This window comes from Leptonychotes weddellii, chromosome 4 (genome assembly GCF_054177405.1).
Source record: "Leptonychotes weddellii isolate Sample4059 chromosome 4, ASM5417740v2, whole genome shotgun sequence".
Classification (NCBI taxonomy): domain Eukaryota; kingdom Metazoa; phylum Chordata; class Mammalia; order Carnivora; family Phocidae; genus Leptonychotes; species Leptonychotes weddellii.
Window position 1 is genome coordinate 93850277 of NC_138372.1, and position 23658 is coordinate 93873934.

Genomic DNA, 23658 nt, shown 5'->3' on the forward strand with positions numbered 1-23658 from the left:
AAAGAAAAAAATTAAAAAAAAAAAAGAATGAAATATTGCCATTTGTGACAATGTGGATGGAACTAGAGGGTATTATATTAATCAAAATAAGTCAGTCAGAGAAAGATAAATACCATATGATTTCACTCATATGTGGAATTTAAGAAACAAAACAGATGAACATAGGGGAAGGGAAGGAAAAATAAGATAAATACAGAGAGGGAGGCAAAACATAAGAGACCCTTAACTATAGGAAACAAACTGAGGGTTGCTGGAGGGGAGGGGGCTGGGGGGATGGGATAACTGGGTGATGGGCATTAAGGAGGGCACTTGATGGAATGAGCACTGGGTGTTCTATGCAACTGATGAATCACTAAATTCTACTCCTGAAACTAATAATACACTATATGTTAACTAAATTGAATTTAAATAAAAATTAAAAAAAAAAAAAAGAAGAATGAAGTGGTCAGCTATGCCATGTGGGCTCCCTTGGCCCACCTCTGGCCCAGCCTGGACCACTGCCTGGCCAGGCCTCTACAATTCCCAGAATCTTTCCCACACATACATCACTTCCATTGGCCACCCTCTTCTCTAGCCGTGTCTATTTCCCCGAGGGCCAGAACGTACCTGCAGCTGCAGGGCAAGGCGAGCATTTTCTCCCCGAACTGCTAAGACCTCCGCTGAAAGTTGCTCCAGCTTCTTCAACAATTCCTTGATCTGACACCACAAGGAAAGAAAGGGAACCGATGAGGCCCAAGGCTTTTCCCACCCCAATACCACCCAGGGTCAAGGTCAGCTTCCTTTTAGTGGGTAATATATATGCCATACATATATACATATATGTAATATATGCGAGATATTTTTACACATATTGTCTCAATTAATACTCAAGACAGCTCTTCTTCTGTTCTGAGAAGAACGATACTTCACTGAGGGAAGTATTAGTATCCACATTTTGTAGATAAGGAGACTGAGTTAAGTAACTTGTCAAAATCATGCAGCTAATAAGTAATGAAATAATGATCTGAACCAAGGTCTCTTTGAGTTCATGGTCCATGCTCTTTTTTTTTTTTTTAATTTTTTTTATTTATTTATTCATGAAAGTCAGAGAGAGAGAGAGAGAGAGAGAGGCAGAGGCAGAGGGAGAGAAGCAGGCTCCCCGCCTAGCAGGGAGCCCGATGCGGGACTCGATCCCAGGACCCTGGGATCATGACCTGAGCCGAAGGCAGACACTTAACCGTCTGAGCCACCCAGGCGCCCCCATGGTCCATGCTCTTAAGTCTGTACTGGATCCTGACCTACTTGTGGCTCTGCTGACCGCTGAGAAATAGAGATGGGTTTTGTTTTTGTGGTTTGTGAGGCTGAGGCACAAACCTGATTAATGATAACCAGCAGTAATAGGAATGGGGGCAGTTGGAATTATAAAACTAGCTAACTTTTATTTATTGAGTGCTTACCATTTACCAAGAATCAATTTGAGTATTTTAAATATAATGTCTTATTAACATAATCTTCCTGACCAACCTATCATTATCCCCATATTATAGATGAGAAAACTGAGGCTTAGATGAGACTTGGAGGCTTTAGAGAACTCACCCAAGATCAAGCAGTAAGTTTTGAAACTGAATTTCAAATCCAAACAATGTCAGACTACACTATTTTCTTTTGCCCATTTGTCTACCTCATTTTTTCCTTCAACACCAACACAAAATTCCTCCTTTCTTTAATTAGCCCCATCCCACACTGATTGCTATTCTGTATAACATTCCTGCTATTTGCCTGCCCTCTATATTATGCAAAACATATACTCTCTATATTTTTAAATCATTCCACATTTGACCATGTGCACAACTTTTAATAAGACATCTGATTTCATTCGTTTTATAGGTGGTTCTAAAATTACTAAATTCATTCGTAAATGGACTTCTGGAGCAATCATTGGGAAGCTCAGGTTTCTAACACAGTGGTTTCCACATGTTTTTATTTGCTTTGGGGTTCTCTTTGCCAATGGAAATCTTCTGTAGGACTCGCTCTGATTGGAGTGGGAGGGGAGAAGGGGAGCTACAGGCTAGTCTATTTTTCTAACCCCATCAGGCCCCCCCCCCCCGCCCAGTTACCTCCCCAGAACCCTAGCAAAACCCCAGCAACCGACCACATTATCAGGCCTCTTCCTGTGCTAATCTACTTTGTAAGTGAACGTGCTAATAAACCATAGTACTCCAGGGCAGTAGCTAGCTCGCTCGGACCGCACTGCTTCTGAACCCTGAATCCCAAATCGTAATACTTAAGCCCCCTTCTCCCTTCTGTTTCCTCCTTAGCCTCACCTCCGATCTCAACCGCAAATCCCTGAGACCGGGGAGTGGTGATGGTCTTTGCACACAGTGGCCCTCGCCAATGACTGCTGCTCTGTTAAAGGTATTAAGCTGACTAAACGAACATCGATGCAGGTGAGCAACGCCCTAAACGCCCGGACACTTTCCCCGCTGGCTGCCTGGCCGGCTCACCTTGGCCTCCTTGTCCCGGCAAGCCGCGATGAGGTGGTCCACCTTGTCTTTGAACTGCTCGGCGGTCTTCTCAAACTGCTGGGAGCGCGCGCGCATCTCGGCGGCCTGGCGCTCCTGCTCGGCCGCGCGCGCCGCCAGGTCCTCGCTGCGGCGGCGCTCCTCAGCCACAGCCTCGCGCAGCTCCCCCATCTCCTGGCACGCCGCGTTGTACTTCTCCAGCAGAGCCTTCAGCTCCTGGCCCCAAGCCTGGGCCTGGGCCACCAGCGAGGCCCGAGTTTTCTCGTGCTGCCGCAGGCCGGCCGCCTCCCGGGCGCGCAGCTCGGCCACTTCCTCGGTGGCCTGGTAGAGCAGCTGCTTCAGCTTCGCGATCTCCTGGCTCTTCCCGCTCATCGTGGCCTGGACGGCCCGCAGCTCTTCCTCCAGCTTCCCCAGGTCTTGCTCCAGAGCGGCCACCTGGAGGGGTGCTGGGGCCTCCGACAAGGTGCCCGGCTGCCCGCGTGGGGCGGGGGGCCCCCGCAGCTGCTGGTTCTCCTCCTCCAGGCGAGCCAGCGCCTTCCCGGCCTCGCGGTGCCGCTCCACCAGGGCGCCGATGCCGGCCTGCAGCTCCTCCAGGCGCTCCGCCGCCGCGCGCCCCGCGCCCGCCTTGCCCACCAGGTCTGGCGGCAGGGAGTCCCACAGCCCTTGGAGGCCACTGCTCTGGGAGGCCAGGCGCTTCCGCAGCTTCTCGGTGGCCTGCTTCTCCATGGCCAGTTCATCCGTCAGCAGCCCCACACTCCGCCGCAGCTGCTGCAGCTGGACCTGCGCCTCTGGCTTGGGAACGAAATCCCGCTGCAGCCGCTGGCTCAGGGACTGCAGCTCCCCCTGCAACCGCTGCCTCTCCTGCCCCAGCTCCCCCAGCTCCTCCAGCAAGTCACCGTTGCTCCGTCTCAGGGCTGCGACCTCCCTCTCCAGCTGTCCCTTTGCCAGACCTCCGCCGGGCATCCGTTCCCCTCCAGGGACCCCCAGAGGCTCTCCGCGGGCCCCAGGAGCCCTCTTCTCCCTCCCTTCATTCTCTTTGGGGATGGTCGCTGGGCCTGCCTTTGGGGCTCGCTGTCTGGGCTCCTGGGCAGGGGCCTGTAATCCTGCCTTTGCCCGATCCAGCCTCACCAGCACCTGCTCCAGCCTGGCCTCCATCTTCTCCCAGGCAGCTGCTGCCGCCTCAGCCCGCGGCGTCCCCAGAGCCCCCTCCAGGACGGGTCTGGACAGAGCCCCCCAGGCAGCATCCTTTTCTCGCCACACGGCAGCCAGCTCCTCACTCAGTTGTAGCAGGAGCCAGGTCATGGCTGCCCCGGGCTCTGCCACTGTGCCTGTTGGGTCCGCCCCTGGCGCCTGGGGCCTCTCTTTCAGACCGGCTGGTGGCTTGTCAGTATGCTCAGGCCCTGGGGCCTGTCCCCCGTTGCTGCTCAGCTGCTGTCCTGTGGCTCTCACAGCAGTCTCCCACCTTGGGCTCTGGGGCGCCTCTTGGTCTTCTGGCTGGAACCTTCCGTGGCTTTCACGCTGAGTCGCCCCTGAGGCTGAATCCCCAGCCTTCTTAGACGCTGATACCAGCCTGGCTGCCCACTGCTGCTTCCTTAGGTCTTGAATGCGCTCGGCCAGCAGGCCCAAGGGACAGCCCTGCTCCATGCCATCTCCCCCGGGCCGGGCCCTAGAGCCCTGCCCTCCCGGAGCTCCAGGCTCTTGAGATAGGAGGAGCCCCAGCTCCCGCGCCTGCTCTCGAATCTGGTTCTCCAGGCCCAGGTAGGCTGCAGCTTGAGCCTTCGCCTCTTCAGTCTTTCGCACTAGCTCTTGCTCCAACTGAGAAACCTTCCTCTGCTCCTCTTCATACCTCCACTTCCACTCATCTGAGCATGGGTCTTCCTCTTCCTCTTCGTCCTGCTCCTCCCGGGGCTCGGCTCTCCCCGGGCTCTTAGGTGGAGAACCCTCCTGAAGCTCACATGGAGAGGCCTACGTAGAAGAAGGAACAGTGAACAAAAGACAGGCAGCTAGCCTAGCCCCAGGGAGGCCTTTCTTCTCTCAGACTATCTCGATGCCCCCAAGGATCACTACCTGGGGGAGACCCCAGTGGGACAGCCTGGGGTGGGGCAGAAGCAAAAGGCACACAGGGGCTTACCTGGGAGGCAGGATCTGGATGTTGAACAAGCCCCTGACCTATATGAAAAAAACATGGGGAAAATGAGAGTGGAGACAGGCCCTTTTGAGCCCACACTTTATCTTCAGACTTTTTCTGAGAGGAACAGTCCCCCAGTGTGATGAATCTTCCCACACATGTCTTTGTGGTGCCGGGAGCCACCCCTGATGAATGGGTCCCCAAGTATCTAGCATCCTTGGTTCCCTTATCCCAGAGATGGGCCAGCTCATTCATGTTGTTTGCTCACTCATTTGTTGGACACTGTGCCAGGCATTGATGGGCACCAGGACCTCAGTGGTGAGCAAAACAGCAGTGGCCTGTCATCTGAGGGGTTTCCAGTCTAGTAGGGGAGATGGAGAGTGACCAGCAAACCACACAAATAGAAATACAATTGCAGCTCGCAAATGCTAGCTAGCAGTAGTACGAGCCACAGTGGCCTTCAGGGGGAGACAAGGCTGCTTTAAGGCATTTTGTGACCAGGCTTTTGGGAATTGGGGGCCATTTCACAGTAGCAGCAATAAATAAGTTAAACTCTCGGGGCACCTGGGTGGCTCAGTCGTTAAGCGTCTGCCTTCGGCTCAGGTCATGATCCCAGGGTCCTGGGATGGGGCCCCGCATCGGGCTCCCTGCTCAGCGGGAAGCCTGCTTCTCCCTCTCCCACTCCCCCTGCTTGTGTTCCCTCTCTCGCTCTGTCTCTCTCTATCAAATAAATAAATAAAATCTTTAAAAGATAAAATAAATAAAAAATAAATAAATAAGTTAAACTCTCAACTAAAGTGACAATTATTCGTCAGAGGGATTATTTTTATGGGAATAAAAGGCATTCTAAGAAGCTTCTTGGATCCTAAGGCTATCAAGGAGAATTTTGAAGTCACAGAAGGGACTGGGCTTTACCTCCCTGCTGCCCCCGCCGGTTCAGAGCCTGCCGCAGTAGCCGGCACAGCGCCCCGTCTTGGGTGCAGAGAGCATAATGCAGAGCGTCGTGCCCCATGATGTCCGCTGCCCCTGCATCCGCTCCGTGGCTCAGGAGCAGTTCGGTCACCTCCGCGCTGCCTTTCTCACAGGCCAGGATCAGAGCCGATCTGTGGGTTGGGACAAATCTGGGCATAGGCTTTCCCCCCAGAAATCCAGCAGTCCTGCTTCCAGAAATCCCACTCACAGAGCCAGATCTCACTCCATGTGGCAAGGAGAACCACAGACCCACGCCAGCCAACGGCAGAGCATTAGACCAGACCAGAACTTTTCAAATGCCCCGCCTTGGAGCTGCAACATCAGAAAGCCGGGGGCCAAGTAGAAGGGCTCTCTTTTCATCTTTTATATATTGAGGTTCTGCATAAATTCTTTATTGGAAAAAGGATTCCATTGTTTAGAAGATAGTTTGAAAACCGGTAAACTGAACTAATGGATCCAGAAGTATTGATTCTACTTCCAGAGTCATCTATGCCGGGAAGATGGTGGTGGTAGCAGCTGAATAGGAAAGTCTAAGGAAAACTTTCTCAACTCCCGGAGAGGAAACGTGCAAAGTAGCAGGCAGCTCTTCCAAACAACTGCTCGGAAGGAAGGAGGTTCCCAAGAAAACAGAAACCAATCTTTCTTCTGCAACACACACACACACACACACACGTGCGCGCCCATACGCACACACACACTTGCCCAGTGGCTCATTTCTAGAGTGGTCAGTGTCTGGCTGTGGGCTGGGGAGATGGGAAGGCTCACTTGTCGTCCTTGTCCGTGACATTAACTCGGGCACCTCTCTGCAGTAGCTGTGAGCAGATAGCTGCGTGACCACCCAGCGAAGCAATCATCAGGGGTGTCCTTCCGTCCTGCACGGAGTGTGGGAAGGGAGTTCATGAGGAGCCAGGGGGAGCCAGGGGCTTGACAATTCTACCAACGGCCCTCTTCCAACACCTCTCCAGAAAAAAAGCCCAGATGCAGGGGCTAAATCCTGTTTTCTGAAAGGTTCGAAGCTCTCCAGAAGATAAGGCCTAACCTCTCTGCGAGGAAAAGTAGGAGGAGCAGGGGGGAGAAGGAAAAGGGGCTGTGCACAAGCCCTGGTCCCAGAGCTTAGCCAGGCAAGCTCAGAGAGAGCAACAGCCTCCCCGTGCGGGGCCCCGCCCAGCTGACACTCACGTTATCTTGGACGTCCAGGAAGGCTTCATGGTCACACAGCAGGAGCACACTTGAAGCACAGCCAGAGGAGGCTGGGAGGGTCGAGGGGTGATAGGGTGAAGGAGAAGCAGGAAGGACACCTAGTCAGACTATGACCCAGCATTCCCTCCAACCATTTCAGCAGTCAGCCCTGGCCTGCCCTGCTCTCCAAACGTCGTCCTCCCCTCCCTTTCCGCCCTGTGGTCCCTGCAGCCCTGTGTCCCAGTGGTCCCCTGGCACACACCTGCCCAGTGCAACGGACTACGATTTTCTGCATCCACAGCATCTTCATTGGCACCATGCTGCAAACAGCCACAAAGGGAAGCAGCATGGGGCATGGCGGTACCGTCCTTATCCCATCCCCCCCCCCCCCCGCCCCCGCTGGCTCGCCAACTTCCATAGTACTACGGGGAGGGGAAGGAGGACCGTGGCTCTGGCCAACTACTAGGCAAGCCCAGTCCACTCCTTGCAGATGACAGGCAGCCTTGAATTTCAGCCCCTGTTCTTAAACCTAGGGCCTAAGAAAAATCAGATTATAGACAAATAAGCATGTTAGGGAAAGTGACACCTGAGGCCATGCGTGGTACTTTAGGATACAAATTGGGGAACTTGGAAAGATCCGGGAAGAACAAAAGCAGAACAGCCCTTTGCCCAGTGGCCTGTTGAACTGTGCCTTTTATGCGTTTGGAGACAGGTTTATAGATTGCCTGTGTGTCATTTCACATATATATTTCTCTTAGTGCTCCTAGACTGCAAGCTCCTTAAAAGCAGGCAGTGGAAGTTTGCATTAATTTGAACACCTCTGGCCTCCTTCCACCTGCCCAGCCTCTCAGCACTTGGTCCGCGCAGGGGCTCTGCCAAAGGCATATGGATGACTGGCCGGCAGTCCCCGGGAACTCTGCTTTATGACCTGCCCTCAAGGGCCGCCTTAAGCGTGGTATCTGCACATGGTAGGTGTCACATAAATGTTTGTGAATTGATGAGTACAGGATTACCACTTCTCTTACTGGGGATGAGAGCGGTCCATTTGACCAAAGATTGCATATGACTACAAGACCAAGTTAGAAGATTCTGGGCCCCCTTCTTCCCTTCATAAGAGCAGTATTGAGAGGTTGCTCTTACCTGCAGCAGGACTTTGACACATTGTGGCTGGCAAGAGATGGTGGCCAGGTGCAGGGCAGTGCTGCCTGGAAAGAGGAAGAGGGGGAGATGGAAGGTGGGAGGCCCCCTGCATGCCGGTGACTCACAGGGAGGGAAGGCAAGAGACGCACAGATAATCAGGGGAAGATTAGAGAGAGAAGCTCTCAGCCCCACGGGGCCAGAAATTCCTGTTCCCCGAGTGCCTGGTACCTGCGGTGGAGGTGGGAGCGGAGGTGAGGTCAAGCCAGCTTGCAGGGAGGGGAGCCCTGGAAGGATGCTGGCCAGACCTGACGAGGAGAGCAGTGGGGGTCTACAGTTGGAACCTCCAGGAGCTGGCCCCCACCACGGCTGCTATAAAGGGAGAGGCCCGCCGCGGGGCCCAGCGCACGGGCTAACTCACCGTCCTCATTCTTGCTGTTGATGTCAGCCCCGTTCGCAAGCAGTATGGTTAGACATTCTGTCAGGCCTTTGGAGGCTGCCAGATGGAACCTGCCAGAATCAAGGCCAAGGAGCAGAAGGATGAGGGGACCAGGGGATGAGGGATACGAGAATCTTCATAAGCACTGCCTGTCATGCTCCTTTACCCCAAAGCCAATCCCCAAAGCAGACAAGGAAGTTCCCCCAGTCTGACTTCCTGAGGAGAAGGCCCTGTGGCTTACTGTCACAGAGCCAGAGGCGGCTGGAAGCGAAGGCAGAAGTAAGAGCTACACAGGCCTCAAGCAACCCAACCTATCGCACGGGCGTCCACGGAACACAACGACCTGTTGCTCTCACCACACGACCCTTAACAGACTGGGCTGTCATAGGAGGAGGCAGCCAGAGCAGAGCAGAGGGCTGGACATTGGAAGGGACAAGGGATAATATCCGTCTCGTCCAAATCACTCCGTCTAGCCCTGTGATGCTCGTGGCCACTACCACTTTGTTCCTAACTTCCCAAACTACACACCCTCCTACTTGTGCAATAAATAAACGCTGTATTTAATGAATGTACCAGTTTTCTGTTTATTTCATGGGCTTTATGTACTTTTTTTTTTTTTTTTTGCCAGTTTTGTCAATCTGGGCTGTGAGACGGGTCAGACTCAGAGACAATATCTCTTCCCTCACTGTGTGCAGCACTTGATACGTAGCAAACACTGATGGATACGCTTGCTGATTGAGACAAAAAGGGCTCTGGGGTTGTAGGCCTTCCTGGTCCTACCTCATATTGGGATTTAAGGCTTTTAATGGGAACCACATATCAAGGCGGGGGGCGGCTTGGGAGGGCTCACTTACGGGGACTGGCCATTCAAGTTCAGCTTGGTGGGTCGGGCCGATTTCCTCGAGGCCAGGGCCGCCACGCGCCCCACATCCCCCCGCTGCACCGCCTCCAGCAGCTTCTGATCACGGCGGTTCCATCTCTCCACCTGGTCCAGGGCCACAGGTTGTGTGAACACAGGCGGCGGGGTTGGGGTGGGAAAAGGAAGGAAGGAGATGGTTACGAAGCCCGGCAGGGGAAAAGGGACATCCGTATGCCACTGAGAAACTACTGCTGGTTATTGTCAGTCCTGGATCAAAAAGTGCTTGGACTCCTGGATTAAAAATCTTGTTCTAGTACTGAATGCATGGTATTTTAGATGTCCTTTTTTTTTTTTTTTAATCATCATGTGATTATTGTTGTTAGGTGCACAAGCTCAGAGCAATCCTAGCCATGATGCCATTCCCTTTTGCTCTCTAGGTCTTGCTGGAGCAAACTGAGCCACACTGACCACTCCCAATTGGGCTCACATTACCTCTCACCTCCCCAGGCTGCTCTGCTTCTTGTCCTCGGATTTATGAGAAATCAAGGCACCTAGCTTCGCATTACAGCTAGGAGTCCAAATACCCAGCCATACCATCTCTGCCGTTTGGCTTTGGGCCCCAAAACTAGGAGGGGAAGCAGAGTTTCTGTTTTCCCATCTCGTTTCTATGCCCTTTAGCTGGTTGGCTTTCCCCTTCCGGCTAAAGGCAAAGATAGGTCTCTAGCTAGGCCTGCAGACGCAGAAAGAGGCAGCTCCCCTGCTCCTCCCTCCCCTGCCCTCCCTCCTCTTTTCTCTGCCAGGGAGCAGCTGTCCCAGGCAAAAGCCACACCTGGGCATGCATTGTTCTATCATTTCAGCTTGACTTCGGCAGGGGGTGGTGGGGTAATTACAATAATTGAGGTATCACAGGACATGAAAGAGAGCCGTGTAAAAACACCCAGGGCTGAAAGTACAGAATGGCCTGGTTGGCTCCAGAGAGGGAAAGGGAAAGGAAGAAGGGATGCAAACGTCTGTAGGATGGTGAAAAGGGTCCTGAATGAATATTATGTCAGCAGGCCTGAGTTCAGGGCCTGGATCAGCTACTTTCTCAGCTACTTTCTCAGCTATGTGACCCGGGGTAAGCGATTGAACACCTCTGTGTCCTCATCGCTAACATGTGGGAAATAATAACTACCTCGTCACGTTGTGAGCATTAAATGAGCTAACCTCATATAAGGTATATTTGTAAACTGGAAAAAGCCATACAAGTGTGTGGTATTCTTATAACCGAACAGGAAGTGGTGAAGGATTAGTGGTGGCACTTTACATTTTATGAGGTGTAATCTCAACAAGAAAGAGGCTTTGGGAGGAGGTGGGAAAAAATAGGGTCTACGGAAAAATAGGGTCAAATAACTAATTTTCAAATACTGTTTACCTAGTCAGGGCAAATTATGTAGCAAAAACAGGGAAGAGTTGAAATGTCCAAGCCATAAAATGATCTGGGGCTAGATGGATTCTAAGGTAATACTTGTAATTCTTCACAGCCGTTGCCAGTGCTATTTCTTTTTTTTTTTTTAAGATTTTATTTATTTATTTATTTGAGAGAGAGAGAGAGAGAAACAGCATGAGAGGGGATAGGGTCAGAGGGAGAAGCAGGCTCCCCGCCGAGCCGGGAGCCCGATGCGGGACTCGATCCCAGGACTCCAGGATCATGACCTGAGCAGAAGGCAGTCGCTTAACCAACTGAGGGCCACCCAGGCGCCCTCCAGTGCTATTTCAATTAGCCTCTCAACATCCCTGGAAAGGAGTTGGGGCTGATATTATTGGATCTATTTGAAAGCAGGAGAAACTGAAGCACACTGAGGTTGAATAACTGTCTGGGGTCACACCACAAAATAGGGGCAAAATTGAGATTAGAACCCCGGCAACGAGGCGCCCAGTCCCAGTTCACACCACCAGACCACACACACTACTACAGAGCTCTGGAAGAAGGTTTACTTATTACCATGTAAACAGTCTAAGAATGCCTCCAGGCCAAAGCCACCCACCCCCAGATGCTACTCCCCGCACAGAGAAGAGTCTCCAAACAGGTTAACTCTCAAAGCACAAAATAAGCCAAATGACTGCTCCATAAACCAAACAGACTCTGGGATCTAGGAACATGTCATCCCATGTCCCTTGGGGACCAGTTACCCTCAGAAAAAGCAGGAAGCTACAATTATGCCTCCACCGCAGGACACTGCCATCAGTTGACTTCAGTCTGAAGTTCTCTGTTCAAAATCCGGATTCTATCACTTCCTACCCTTGTGAATTTCGGCATGTAACAACTTCTCGGAACCTCAGTTCCCTAATGATATAACAGGCCACAAAGCACCTAACATTGTCTGCCACATAGTCAGTGCACAATCCCCATCCTTCCCAGCCTTGCTGGGCACATTTTGGATGTGCCAGCAATTCTGGGTTCAGAATTCTCCATACAGGGGCATGAGAGGAAGGGACCTTGCTCGTATCAGCCAACGTATAACAGCCAGGCTGTAGAGACGGTAAAGGTGCTTCTTAGCAGTGTAGATACTTTTCTTTCCAGCTAGACGGCTCTAAATCTGCCTGATGTTTTTCCCATAATCTTGTTCTACCAAGAGAAATTTAGAATAGGTGGAAATTCATCATGGCCAAACCTCTGCAGAGCTAGGGTGAAGAAGGACAGAGGGATGCTTCCAAACTCGAAGATCCATCCATTGCTCATCCCAGCACTTTAGAAAAGAGGCGCTGGATTACCATCATAGCCTCCGGGGAGCAATCACCACATTAATCAGCAGACTCAAAAACAAGCATAAGCTTTGTATTTCTGTAGCCAAGACTAGGGGGCTTTTGTAGAACTAATTGCAGCCTCTCCTAATCTCTGGCTGTGTGCCTATAAGCATCCTATTGAGATGGAACACACCAACAGTAGAGAGAGAAAGAGTGGCTACAGTTGTAGGACAGGTGAGTGGAAACGGAAAGGCTGCCTAGAGGAACCAGGAGCTGACTCTCAGGTTTTTAGTTTTTCGGTTTTTTTTTTTAATGCAACTGACATTCCTCTAAGCTGATTCAAGTGCCAAATATTTAAAGCTATTTTCTGGTCTACTTCCTACGTAGGTAGAGTAAGCTAATATGTAAGACACCCTCAAAGGCATCCTGTTTGACTAAAATAAAATGAGATCATAAGAGCTGTGTGTGTGTGTGTGTGTGTTTGTGTGTGTGTGTGTGTGTAGCTTCCTATATTCTGGATAACTTAGATTAATTTGAAAATGATCACTGACCTGTCAGTCCTGATCTCAATCGAAGGACGCAGGGCTCTGGCCCTGGACACAGGGGTGGGAGTGGAGACAGGCAGGGGCAATCGTCTGGCATGACTGGGAAGCGAGGCTTTGGGAGTGGCCAAGAAGGCTGTCACACTATTTCTCTGACAAACGGGTTCAGAGTGGTTAGCCACCCAGGGAGTGGAGGAATTTATCATAAGGGTGAGGAAGTTTCAGGAGGAAACAATTTGCAGCTGACACTGGCCTATTTTTAAGTTCTTTTTGATCCCATCCTGACTGAGAAAACAGTTTTCTTTCCAACTAGATAGTTCTAAATCCACCTGATTTACTTCCTATAAGCATGTTACACTAAAGAGAGTTTCGAATGGGTGGAAATTCTTCATGGCCAAAACTCTGTAGAGCTGGGGTGAAGAACAGAGGGAGGGATATTTCCAAATTCCAACATTCAGTCCATTGCTCACTCCAGAACTTTGGAAAGACTGGAGACCAAGGATTGGAGAATCAGGAAAAATGAAACAATCTCCCCATCCCTAAGGGCAGGCAGACTCCACAGACCTGAAAGGGAAGGGCAATGCAGAGGACTTTCAGTCACTAGGGAAGGATCCGTGTGAATAAGAAAATCATTATCAGTTAAGACAGAGTCTGCGTTGCCTCAGTTTCTGGTACCTATACTAATCATCCTGTAAATGCATTTTGATTGGTTGAGCTATGTGTGTGGAGACTACGTGAAGAAGCAATCACAAGTGGGACAAGGACAGGCCTCAACAGAGTTCCTACTCTTGCCTCATAGCTCGCTCACTTCCAAGCTTCTGTGGCCTGCCCTTGAAGAGTGTGAGCTGAGCATTTCTCATGTTTGCTTATGAATGACACCAGTAAATCGGGTTAGGCTACGTAATATTCCCACAGGTCGTTGGCTACCTCACTTCTAAATGAGCCATAATCCCAATCTCCACAGAAAATGCCATCCCCAGATAGGAGGTCTCTCTATAAGAGATCTGCAGGGAAAAGAGCTACACTCTCTCTCTGTGCCCCACCTTCTGTAATTGGCCTTGCGTTGGGTTCTGGGAGAACGTGGGGAGTAGAGTGACTTCTACTGGGAACTCTGAGTGCATCCACTCTATCCTCTTCTCCTACTGTCGCCTTTCCCCTCAACTCAGCCCAAGGAGGCAGAGTACAAGCCCTAAGCAACTGGGTGAGGGTTTAGAATGAAGGAAGATTCTGGGGAGAAGCAGGCAGAAGGCCTTGACTGGCCCAAGAGCCAGTCTGATAACCAGACACTGCAGTGAGCTGGCCAGGGTGGATTCTGCAGGCAACTTACCCAGTTCCTTGGGGAGCAGCCAGCCAACTATGCCTCCTCTGCCAGGGCCTGTCAGGATGGTGGACTGCAACATTAACCCACAGAGAGCAGGCAGGAGGAGATCGGGGGGAAGGGGGGAAAGTGGTGTGGGACAACCACCGAGAAGAGAGGCGCAGAGGTTGATGGGGGGGCAGGCGGAGGCTGCTGGTGTGGGAGCACCAGTTGTAAAGAGGGTTGGAGTGATGTCGGGCAGTGGTGCTGATGAGAGAACGAGAGTGGAAGGGGCATGGGGCGAGATGGGGGCAGGGACAGAGTAGACTATGAACCAGGGCTAGGGGAAGGCACGGGCCTGGAAGTTTGCTGGGCCGAGAGGAAACAGCAAGGATAGAGCCCTATGGGAGGGCAGAATTGTGAGGACAGGTCAGGGCTGAAAATGGGGCCGTGGGGCAGGACTTGGGGCATAGAGCAGAACTTGGGGCTGAGCGGGGGCTGGGGATAGGGCAGATGCTTGGAGGTGTTCAGTACTGGGAGAGAGCAGAAGTAGACAGGGGCTGCAGGAAACATCTCAGGAGTTGGGGGTGTACATGCTAGTAGGACAAGAAAGGGCCAACGGAAAGGAACGTGGGGAGGGCAGAGGTTAGGAAGGCAAGTCAGAGGCCAGGGGACAGGGCCTTGAGGAAGGCAGGGCCGGCAGGCTGCACTGCAGGAGTGGAAGCACTGGAAAGACCCAGAAAGAGAAAAGGCGATGGTGCATGAAGACGGGATTCAAGACTTCTGTCACCGCAGGGCTCAGACCCCAGCCCCGTCCTCCCAAACATTTTGGCACCTACCGCCACCTGTGAGCTGGAGCAGGAGAAGAAGCGCTTCATGGCCGGGGCCGGGGCCACGGGGGGACGGGGACGCGCGGAGAGCGGGGCTACAGTTTCCCGAACCCACGGGACTCGGCTGCGGCTTTGCGAGAGAGAGCTGTCAAAAGCCAAGTGGGACCCACCCCAGGACCCGCCCCAGGACCCGCCCCAGGACCCGCTGGGTTCAATCAGAAACAAGAGCCCGAGAACGGGGCTTAAAACTCCGCCCCTGGCCCTACCCTAACTCTGACGTTGCAGAAGCAGAAAACCTGCAGTCTTTGGCTGCGACTTGGGCATGGTCTGAAACCTCGCCCTCCCAAACCAAACCCGCCTCCAGCTCCAACCCACTCAGCAGGAGAAGGTACCGTTGGGGCTCGGGCCAAAACTCCTCCCCCAGCCCCGCCCCCCCACGCGCGTTCAGACTGCGGCCCCGCCCCCAGGCCCCGCTGGTCCTCCAGGAGCCGCTACAGGAGGCGGGATTCGCTGGGTGCGCTGTGGCCTTACCAACTGTCATTTTTAACAGCTGGTGACGACACTTTTATTATATCCAGAGACTTCTGGCCCGCTTAGTTACCTCTGCTTCCTTCCCCCATTCCCGGACCAAAAACCCAAGCACAAAAGAGGCTTTGAAGAGAGCTATTTGGACACGAGGGGAGACTGTGGTGCAAAGCAGAGGACTGAGCACGAATGATGCATGACCCTTCGCAATCTGGGGAAACAAAAATCTGAGGGAAAGGGGGATCGGGCTTAATATTGTAACGCAAACCTCTAAGTTAGAAAATAGCAGAGGGGGAGGAGAGAATTCTTATTTTAAGCAGTCCCCATCTGAAGTAAACCCCACAAAATTGTCTTCGCTATTTCCACTGCCCTTAAAATTCAGATTCTCAGCAATTCTTGCCTGAACAGTCAGTTGCAGCTAACTGGTCTGCCTGTCTGTCCTTTTGATGCGGGATAGAGGCAGAAAAATGTTCACCTTTAGCCTGAAAGGCTTACCTATAGCCTGCATAGTTTCAATAAGGACCAAATATGTGATGGTGGCTACATTCTTAAAGGATCTCATGACTGCCTGTAAATCTCGCTGATAGTTAATATGGAAATGAATGATAAGCACCAGAGAAATCTTGTGAATGTAGAAATTCAAAGAAGACATTTATAATCTAATACTCCCTGTACACCCGCTCCCCCTTGAGCACTAAGCATATAACCACCAGCTTCATGCAGCAAAAGTTCAGCACTTTCTGCCCACTGGTCCTATCTCTGTGCTACTTAAATAAACTTAGCAAGTTGCACCATACAACATCTCAAGAATTCTTTCTTGACCATCGCTCAATGATCCCACAACATTTTTGGTGGCCCGTACGGGGACAATGGAGTGAATCCAAGAGTGTCAATGCAACTTAGTAAACCTTCGTTACCCCCAGTGTTTGTTTATTACCTGTTCTTTTTCTTTTTCAGAGATGTTCTGAATAATATGACCCTTTGGAATGTGTCTTGACCAAGTGCTCAGGACAGGACCTCTCGCACATGGCTACGCAACAGGGAGGGAGAGACTCTTGCTGCCTGGCTGGACATTATTACCTCAGCTCTAAAGGCATTGGGCTCAGAAATCACTCTCCTATTTTTCCTGTTCTTTTAATGCATATGTTATTGTCAGGCATGGGGTGGCCACATATGTCTTTAAGACAGCCGCCAATCTCAAGACTCCCATGTAAGGTTTCCCCTAAATAACCAGGCGTGATCCCTTGATGAGCACAAAATCCAAGATAGGTCTGACTGTGTGCTTCCCAAAAGGGACTGGTGGGAACTATTACCTAGTTGGAGCACTCACCCAACAGAAGACTGTTCCCTTGAGACTGGATCATGGATAAAGCTCACAACAAAGTTGCCTGGGGGCATCTGGCTGGCTCAGTTGGTAGAGCATGTGGCTCTTGATCTCAAGGTTGTGAGTTCAAGCCCCACTTTGGGCAAGGGGCCTACTTTAAAAAAAAGAAGAAAGAAAGAAAGAAAGAGTTGCCCAGATTAGATAGGAGTTCTATACTTTTGTTTTTTCATATCTATCATTTTGTCCTTACGCATGGGCTATTTGGTGTTCTCGGTCCTGCTCTCAGATGGAAAGTACTTCTAGCTTAGATATGTGATGCTTAATAAGATATAAAATAGCTACCCCTGGGAATTATATAAGACTGATGAATCACAGGCCTGTACCTCTGAAACCAGTAATACATTATATGTTAATTAATTGAATTTATTTTTTTTAAAGATTTTATTTATTTGTCAGAGAGCACAAGCAGGGGGAGTGGCAGACAGAGGGAGAAGCAAGCTCCCCGCTGAGCAAGGAGCCTGATGCAGGACTTGATCGCAGGGTCCTGGGATCATGATCTGAGCCAAAGGCAGACACTTAACCAACTGAGCCACCCAGGCTTCCCAATTAATTGAATTTAAATTAAAAAATGTTTTAAAAAAATAGCTGCCCCTTCTTAACAAAGGCCAGGACCTCTACCCCATCCATGAATGCTAGATCTAGAGGCTTACAAAGGGTAGCGTTATTGGTTGTCCCCCAAAATGGAAAGAGGCAGCTCCAATCTCTGCAATGTTTCAGTCCATTCACCAGCACCCGCTGTAGTCTGCAATTGGGAAGCAAAGGGAGGTCAACATCCCTTCTCTGGTAGTACAAAGGTGTCAGAGCAGTCAAGAGAAAGGGACACCTCCCCCCACTCTGAACCCCAGGAACCTTCAGCAATATTCCTGACAGGTCACCATTCGGAAGCCAAGGGGGATTTTGGTAATGGACTCCCAGTTAGTTAATGTATTCTCCTCATTCGTTTTGTAGGAATTGACTATGGGTTCAACTTCTTCAGTCCCAAAGGATTCCCCTATGGGCTGTCTCCTAACACACTGGAGTCAATTTGGACAACAGGATTGAAAGAAGCATCTTATCTTCTTCTATGATAATGCCTGGCCTCAATATTCTCTGGAGAATGATGAAAAATGGCCCATTTATGGGTCCTTAAACTTCAGTACTATTTATCAGTTAGACCTTTTTTGTAGGTGTCAGGGAAGTTGGACTGAAATCCCATATGGTCAGGCCTTTAGGGCCCCGTACCAAAATCCTGATCTATTCCATACACCTTTAGAGGGCCTGAGGACACCTTTCTCCTCACACTTTATCCCTCAATCCACCATCAGCTCAGCTGCCTTGGGCCCTCCTACTTCTATTAATCCACCATTTGACTGTGTTCTGCCATGTTCTCTATGTGCTCCCCTTTGTCTCTCTTGTAAACAGGTTACTGCCAAGATCATGTACATGCCTTCCTCTTTTCCCTGAGTTACCTGTCTCCTATTTGTTTGCTTTTTCTTTTGTGTGTCAGAAATATATCTTGAGACTACTGGATGAATGTTGCCTGGCTCTTGTTGCATGGTGGGGGAGGGGAGGGTTTCTCCCTCATTCACTCTGGGTTAATGGCTATAATTGGAGCCAATCGTCTGTGGTTAGTCTACTTTGGGATGCGGACCTTGAGGAATATTCCCAAGCAGCTGCCAAAACTCCTTTTGTTTCGAGGAGGTTCCCTGTCTTCTCCGGCCCAACATCGACTGCGTATTTTCACTTTCTGTTGGTGGAAAGAAAACATGTGTCTGTTCATCTGTCTGAGCTGTTGAACTCTAGGACCCTGAGTCCTCTTTCTCTGCTTTCTGGGCTTCTATCTGCCTTCAGCCTTGATGGCCACACCTCACCTCCTCCCCCTCCTCCTGTCTCTGTAGCCCCAGGGGCCGGCTGGCGTGACTGACTCCTGTAACGTCCTCTGCGTCTCCAGCGCCCGCCCTTGGCTCCTTCTACCCTTGTTACCAAGGAGTGACAAGCACCCCTCCCTGGACTTAAACCACCCACTTGAGATTTCCCCACAGGTGCCCCAGCTAAAAATTGACAGTGACTTTAAAGTTGAAAAAAAGTGAAAAGTCCCAGCGACTTTTTAAACAAATTGACTGACTTTTAGGTTGACTTGTGTGCAACATATTCAGTATTTAAGCTAATGTAAGTTCGTTAGTTTAATTAAGGTAGACATGTCTTTGGAGTTATCAGCATTAAATATAAAGCTTTTATTCTACCAATGATTGCTAAAGGTCAAATAAGCTCATGTTATTTCTGTTGCAATTTGTCCCCCAAAATGGGTTAAAATGACAGTTAATTTTGTCTGTCTCATAAAGTTCTCATGGGTAATTGTTAAAATAGCTTTCAAAATCTTTTCAGCTGAAATTTTGAAGTTTTGCTAAGTTAAATGATAAATTGCATTGAATTCATTGGATATCTAAATCTTTTCCAAATAAGATAAAATACTAAAGCACTGATTACTGAACATAGGTTTACCAGCTTTGGCTTCTTATCACAGAGAAACTGAGGATAACTGGGTCTCTTTGCAAACGTGCTTTATGCTTTATTGAAAGATTGCACTATGGAAAAGCATGTTTTTAGAAATTAGGAAATGTATTCATGGATTTCAGATCTAAAGAGTTTTGATATAGCAGACAGTGCACAGTTGGTTACTACTTAGTTTTCACTGGAGACTAAGGTTTCTAAGAGTTAAAATTCTGCTAAATGTAATTAGGACTGATGGAAATAAGCAACTCTGCATGTGGGAAAATAGGAAATACATGAGAAAGATATAAGGAGTAGAAATACATTTTGTTGAGGGAAAAAGAAGGTAATTCTGTCCTAAAATGAGACTGGTTGTTTAGAGAGAAAAGGCTTAGGACAAACTCTGAATGAAAAAGAAAGTCATAGACGGTTTATAAAGGGAGTTCTTTGGGAAAGATTTTTTTTTTACTTTTGTCCATGCTCCTTTTAAATTTCTAATATTATCCTTCTACATGATGTTTTCTTGCAACCAGGTAATAATTCCATGCAGCATTTCTTAAAATAACAGAAATTATTGCTTCAAACTTATCATGTGCTTTAGATATGCTTGGTTGAGCAGAAAACAGTCCACCTTGTCTTTTGATTTTATAATCCTACTGTCTTCACAGAAAGAACTAGCTGCAATACAACAGTCTTTCCAGTCCAGCCCTTAGTGTTTACTGAATAATCCTTAGTTTGCTTAAGTATGCATCTTTTGTCATTGAGAATCAGTGTTTTCTAGAATAAGAAGGAAGCCATATGTTTATCAAAAAGCATCAGTGCAGGCCGCTGTAAGAGTGAGATGAGAAAAAAAACCCCAAGGTTACATATTGGGCTCTGACTAATCTCATGATCTGGTGACTGGATCAATTTTTACAGTTCTGTGAAAGTCCTCCTTTGTCTGTCTCTTCTGAGTTTTTATTGTTGTGGAAGGCATAGAGATTTTGGAGCCAGACAAATCCAAGTTTTAGTCTCACATTCAGCACTACATGTAATGTATGGCATCAGGCAGTTGCTTAGCCTGAGCCTCAGTTTCTTCACTGGTGCAGTGTAGACACTATGACTCTCTCAGCCCAGTTGTTGGGTGGATAGATGGTATGGAGGTATGGAGCCTCTGCTGTGAGCTTATTCCTGACAGCCTCCTGCCATATTGTTGATCACGGCCTCCTTTCATCCCCCACCTGTACCTGACAGATGATTTCTATGATGGCAAAGATGAATAGCATGTGGTTCCTGGTCTCAAAAAGCTTACAATCATCATTCAACCAGAAATCCTCTTATATAACCTTTTCTCCCTTGGGAAAGAATTTTACATTCGGTCAGGACTAAGCTTGAAATGAACGGATTTTAAAAGTACAGTGGTATAAGATTGAAATTCTCCTTTTCTCTTTGTTAAAAAGACAAAGTTTTCTTGGATTGTTGGTCTGCTCTTGATAAGAAAATGTAAACAAAGTTTTTTTCTCTTTTCTTCCTCTGTCAGCCCAAAAAAACCAAAGCTTCTATGTTTTGTCTTTGATTACTTAAGAAAGTTAAAAGGTTTCGATGTTAAAGGAGCTCAGTTTTGCTAACGACTATATTGCTTCCTGTAGAATCCCTTCTTGACACCTTGGTTAAATGTAAATATTAAATTTATAATGATCTGTAATTCTTTTCAGATATGTGCTTTAAAACTTTCTAAGGTTTTTAACAAACTTCCTGAGGTTTGTTTATTTATTTATCTATTTTTAAAGATTTTATTTATTTATTTGAGAGAGAGAGCACAGGAGCCAGGGGAGAGGCAAAGGGAGAAGGAGAAGCAGGCTTCCCACTGAGTAGGAAGCCGGATGCGGGGCTCAATCCCGGGACCCTGAGATCATGACTGGAGCTGAAGGAAGATGCTTCCCTGATTGAGCCACCCAGTTGCCCCACTTCCTGAGATTTAAATGGTAAGTGAAGTTTTTGACAAATTAGGCTTGTTTATTTGGTATGTTAAGTTACTCCAGAAGCACTGTCAAACTAATAATGATAAGCCATAGGTTACATTGTTTGGGTAAATGCTATAATTGTTCTAGAAATTATATGGAACTCCTCAAGTTTTTTTTTTTTTAAGATTTTATTTATTTGACAGAGAGAGAGCATGAGGTGGGGGGCAGAGGGAGAAGGAGAAACAGACTCCACTGAGCAGGGATCCCAGGACCCTGAGATCATTACCTGAGCCGAAGGCAGATGCTTAACTGACTAAGCCACCCAGGCGCCCTAAAATTCCTTAAGTTTTAATATGTTTTGGTATAAGGTCATCACTTGACGTTCTAATTATTAAAGTGTTATGTGTCACAGAAATAACCGATTTCCTTATCAATTGCATTATAATGAACTCTCATATCAGATCTTCAACCTTGTCTATTTTTGAGTTTTTTGTCATTTACAGTTCTTGTTCTGATGCTCTTACAGAATGAGTTTTGTCTTCAAGGAGATTCATAAAAAGGACTTTTAACAAATACAGGTTTGGGCGCCTGGGTGGCTCAGTTGGTTAAGTGACTGCCTTCGGCTCAGGTCATGATCCTGGAGTCCCTGGATCGAGTCCCGCATCGGGCTCCCTGCTCGGCAGGGAGTCTGCTTCTCCCTCTGACCCTAACCCCTCTCATGTGCTCTCTCTCAAATAAATAAATAAAATTTAAAAAAAAAAAAATACAGGTTTTTGATATCTTTAAAATCATAAAATTGAACTGGGTAAGAATTTCCAGGACTAAGAGGAAAGCTGAATTCAAACAGAACAAAAATTAACAACATAGAACTGAATGAATTGAGGAAGAAGATTACAGTTTTTTATGACTCTTATTTGAAACATTGCTGGTTCTCTAATGTTTACTCTTCCAGACTGATGAAGTTTTCTCTCAAAATATCCATGACTTACAGGAATATGATAAAATATTCTTTTATGAACAAATTGAAGCAATTTTTCTCCCTACCCAAACCTTCCAGAAATCAGAAACTCTTAATGAGTATTCTTTCTTCCATGGCAATTACAGTTATTTGCATAACTTCAATAAGAATCTGTTCTCCTTATACCAGGACACCACTGGAAATATTGGTTATATTACCAAGGCTTTGACTGAAATGTCATATTTGAGAGAGACATGCAGAGACAGCTTTAAGGAACTAAGGTTGACTATGGAGCCAATAGAGCCCCTTGGAAATGTTGGCCTGATACCTTGTTCACAGAGTTCCCAGCAGCCTTACCAGATGAGTAAAGAATGTCACTTCCTGCTGTGCCTGGGTGGCTTCGTCCATTAAGTCTGCCTTCGTCTGGCCTTTGGCTTGGGTCCTGATCTCAGGGTCCCCGGGGTCGAGTCCTGCATCGGGCTGTCTGCTTCTCCCTCTCACTCTCCCTCTGTGCTGTCTCTCTCTCTCATATAAATAAAATCTCAAAAAACAAAACAAAACACAAGAATGTCACCTCCTGGCAAGTGCAGGAACCTCAGGATATTTGGGGGACCTCGAGAAGAGGAATATACCCAAATCTACAGGTATTGCAGGTAAGTCTGATGACAACAGTTTGGCTTGGCTCTGGCCTCCGGAGGCTATTAAAAGTTCAATCTGGAAATTCCTTATGAAAAGTTCCAGTAAAGCAAATAAAAAAAAAAAACAAACTTACATGTTTAATCACTATTCTTGCTGAGCTTATGTAAATACTGAGGCCAAGTTTGTTAAAACTGGACTGGTTTTACAACCAAATTAGTCTTGATTTGGCTATCTATGGAAATAAGGGTGAATTTAGAGAGAAAGATTGTGTTTCAATAATGTATCCTTTTGGATGTTAGATTGTAGTTTTGATTAAATGTCTTTAAATATTTGTTGTTGGGGCGCCTGGGTGGCTCAGTTGGTTAAGCGACTGCCTTCGGCTCAGGTCATGATCCCGGAGTCCCGGGATCGAGTCCCGCATCGGGCTCCCTGCTTAGCGGGGAGCCTGCTTCTCCCTCTGACCCTCCCCCCTCTCATGTGCTCTCTCATTCTCTCTCTCTCAAATAAATAAATAAAAAAATCTTTAAATATTTGTTGTTTGCCTAAGCTAGACAACTTGAGGTAAACTTCAGAGAGATTGCCATAATAGTTCATGTATAGACAGTCTTCCTGCTTATTACTCTGTGGGGATAATAGAAGGGACCCCATGGACATATGATTATTTAAACACCTGGACAATGGGATGGACTCCCTAACAGTTGTGTAACTCAGCTGTCACCTTGATCTATTCTATGTAGCTGGAATAACAAATCACTCCTTAAAAGTCAAAGCGTACCCCACTCCATGGGATTAACTATAAACTTGTGGAGATAATGGATGGCCCCACTTTCCCTATAATTGGATTGGAGAATGCACTTGGGGATGCCCTTATCTCCCAAGACAAGTCATCTCTCACTTGCTAGTGATTCCTCATAATTAGGATATTGTAAGGCTAGACATCAGGCAAAGAAGGCTTCTAAATGGTTTTATTCCTCAGTCATATATGTCCTGGGAGCCACCTCTATAGATGTAAAATTACAAGTAGAGGCCTAAGGCAAGCATGCAGTGGCCACCTTTAACCAAATCCAACATGAAGTCACTCCAATACCAGCACATATAGGGATATTTCTACTACTAAAGAGAATGTTTC

At 48.3% G+C, this 23658-nt stretch overlaps 1 protein-coding gene across 2 annotated transcripts in view; it reads right to left on the reverse strand.

The window, feature by feature from the left end:
- Nucleotides 1-14771, reverse strand: part of ANKRD35 (ankyrin repeat domain 35) — a 17118-nt gene extending 2347 nt beyond the window's left edge. The window contains exons 1-11 of one of the 2 annotated variants that reach the window (XM_081815822.1): nt 14621-14771; nt 9211-9341; nt 8339-8427; nt 7921-7985; nt 7043-7100; nt 6781-6851; nt 6367-6473; nt 5545-5732; nt 4633-4670; nt 2484-4466; nt 607-696 (exon numbers count right to left, since the gene is read on the reverse strand). In XM_081815822.1, coding sequence (XP_081671948.1) covers nt 607-696; nt 2484-4466; nt 4633-4670; nt 5545-5732; nt 6367-6473; nt 6781-6851; nt 7043-7100; nt 7921-7985; nt 8339-8427; nt 9211-9341; nt 14621-14659 — 2859 coding nt within the window. In that variant the 5' untranslated portion in view covers nt 14660-14771. The remainder of the gene's footprint in view (nt 1-606; nt 697-2483; nt 4467-4632; nt 4671-5544; nt 5733-6366; nt 6474-6780; nt 6852-7042; nt 7101-7920; nt 7986-8338; nt 8428-9210; nt 9342-14620) is intronic. The other variant, XM_081815821.1, reaches the window with a different exon arrangement.
- Between the last annotated feature and the right edge of the window lie 8887 nt (nt 14772-23658).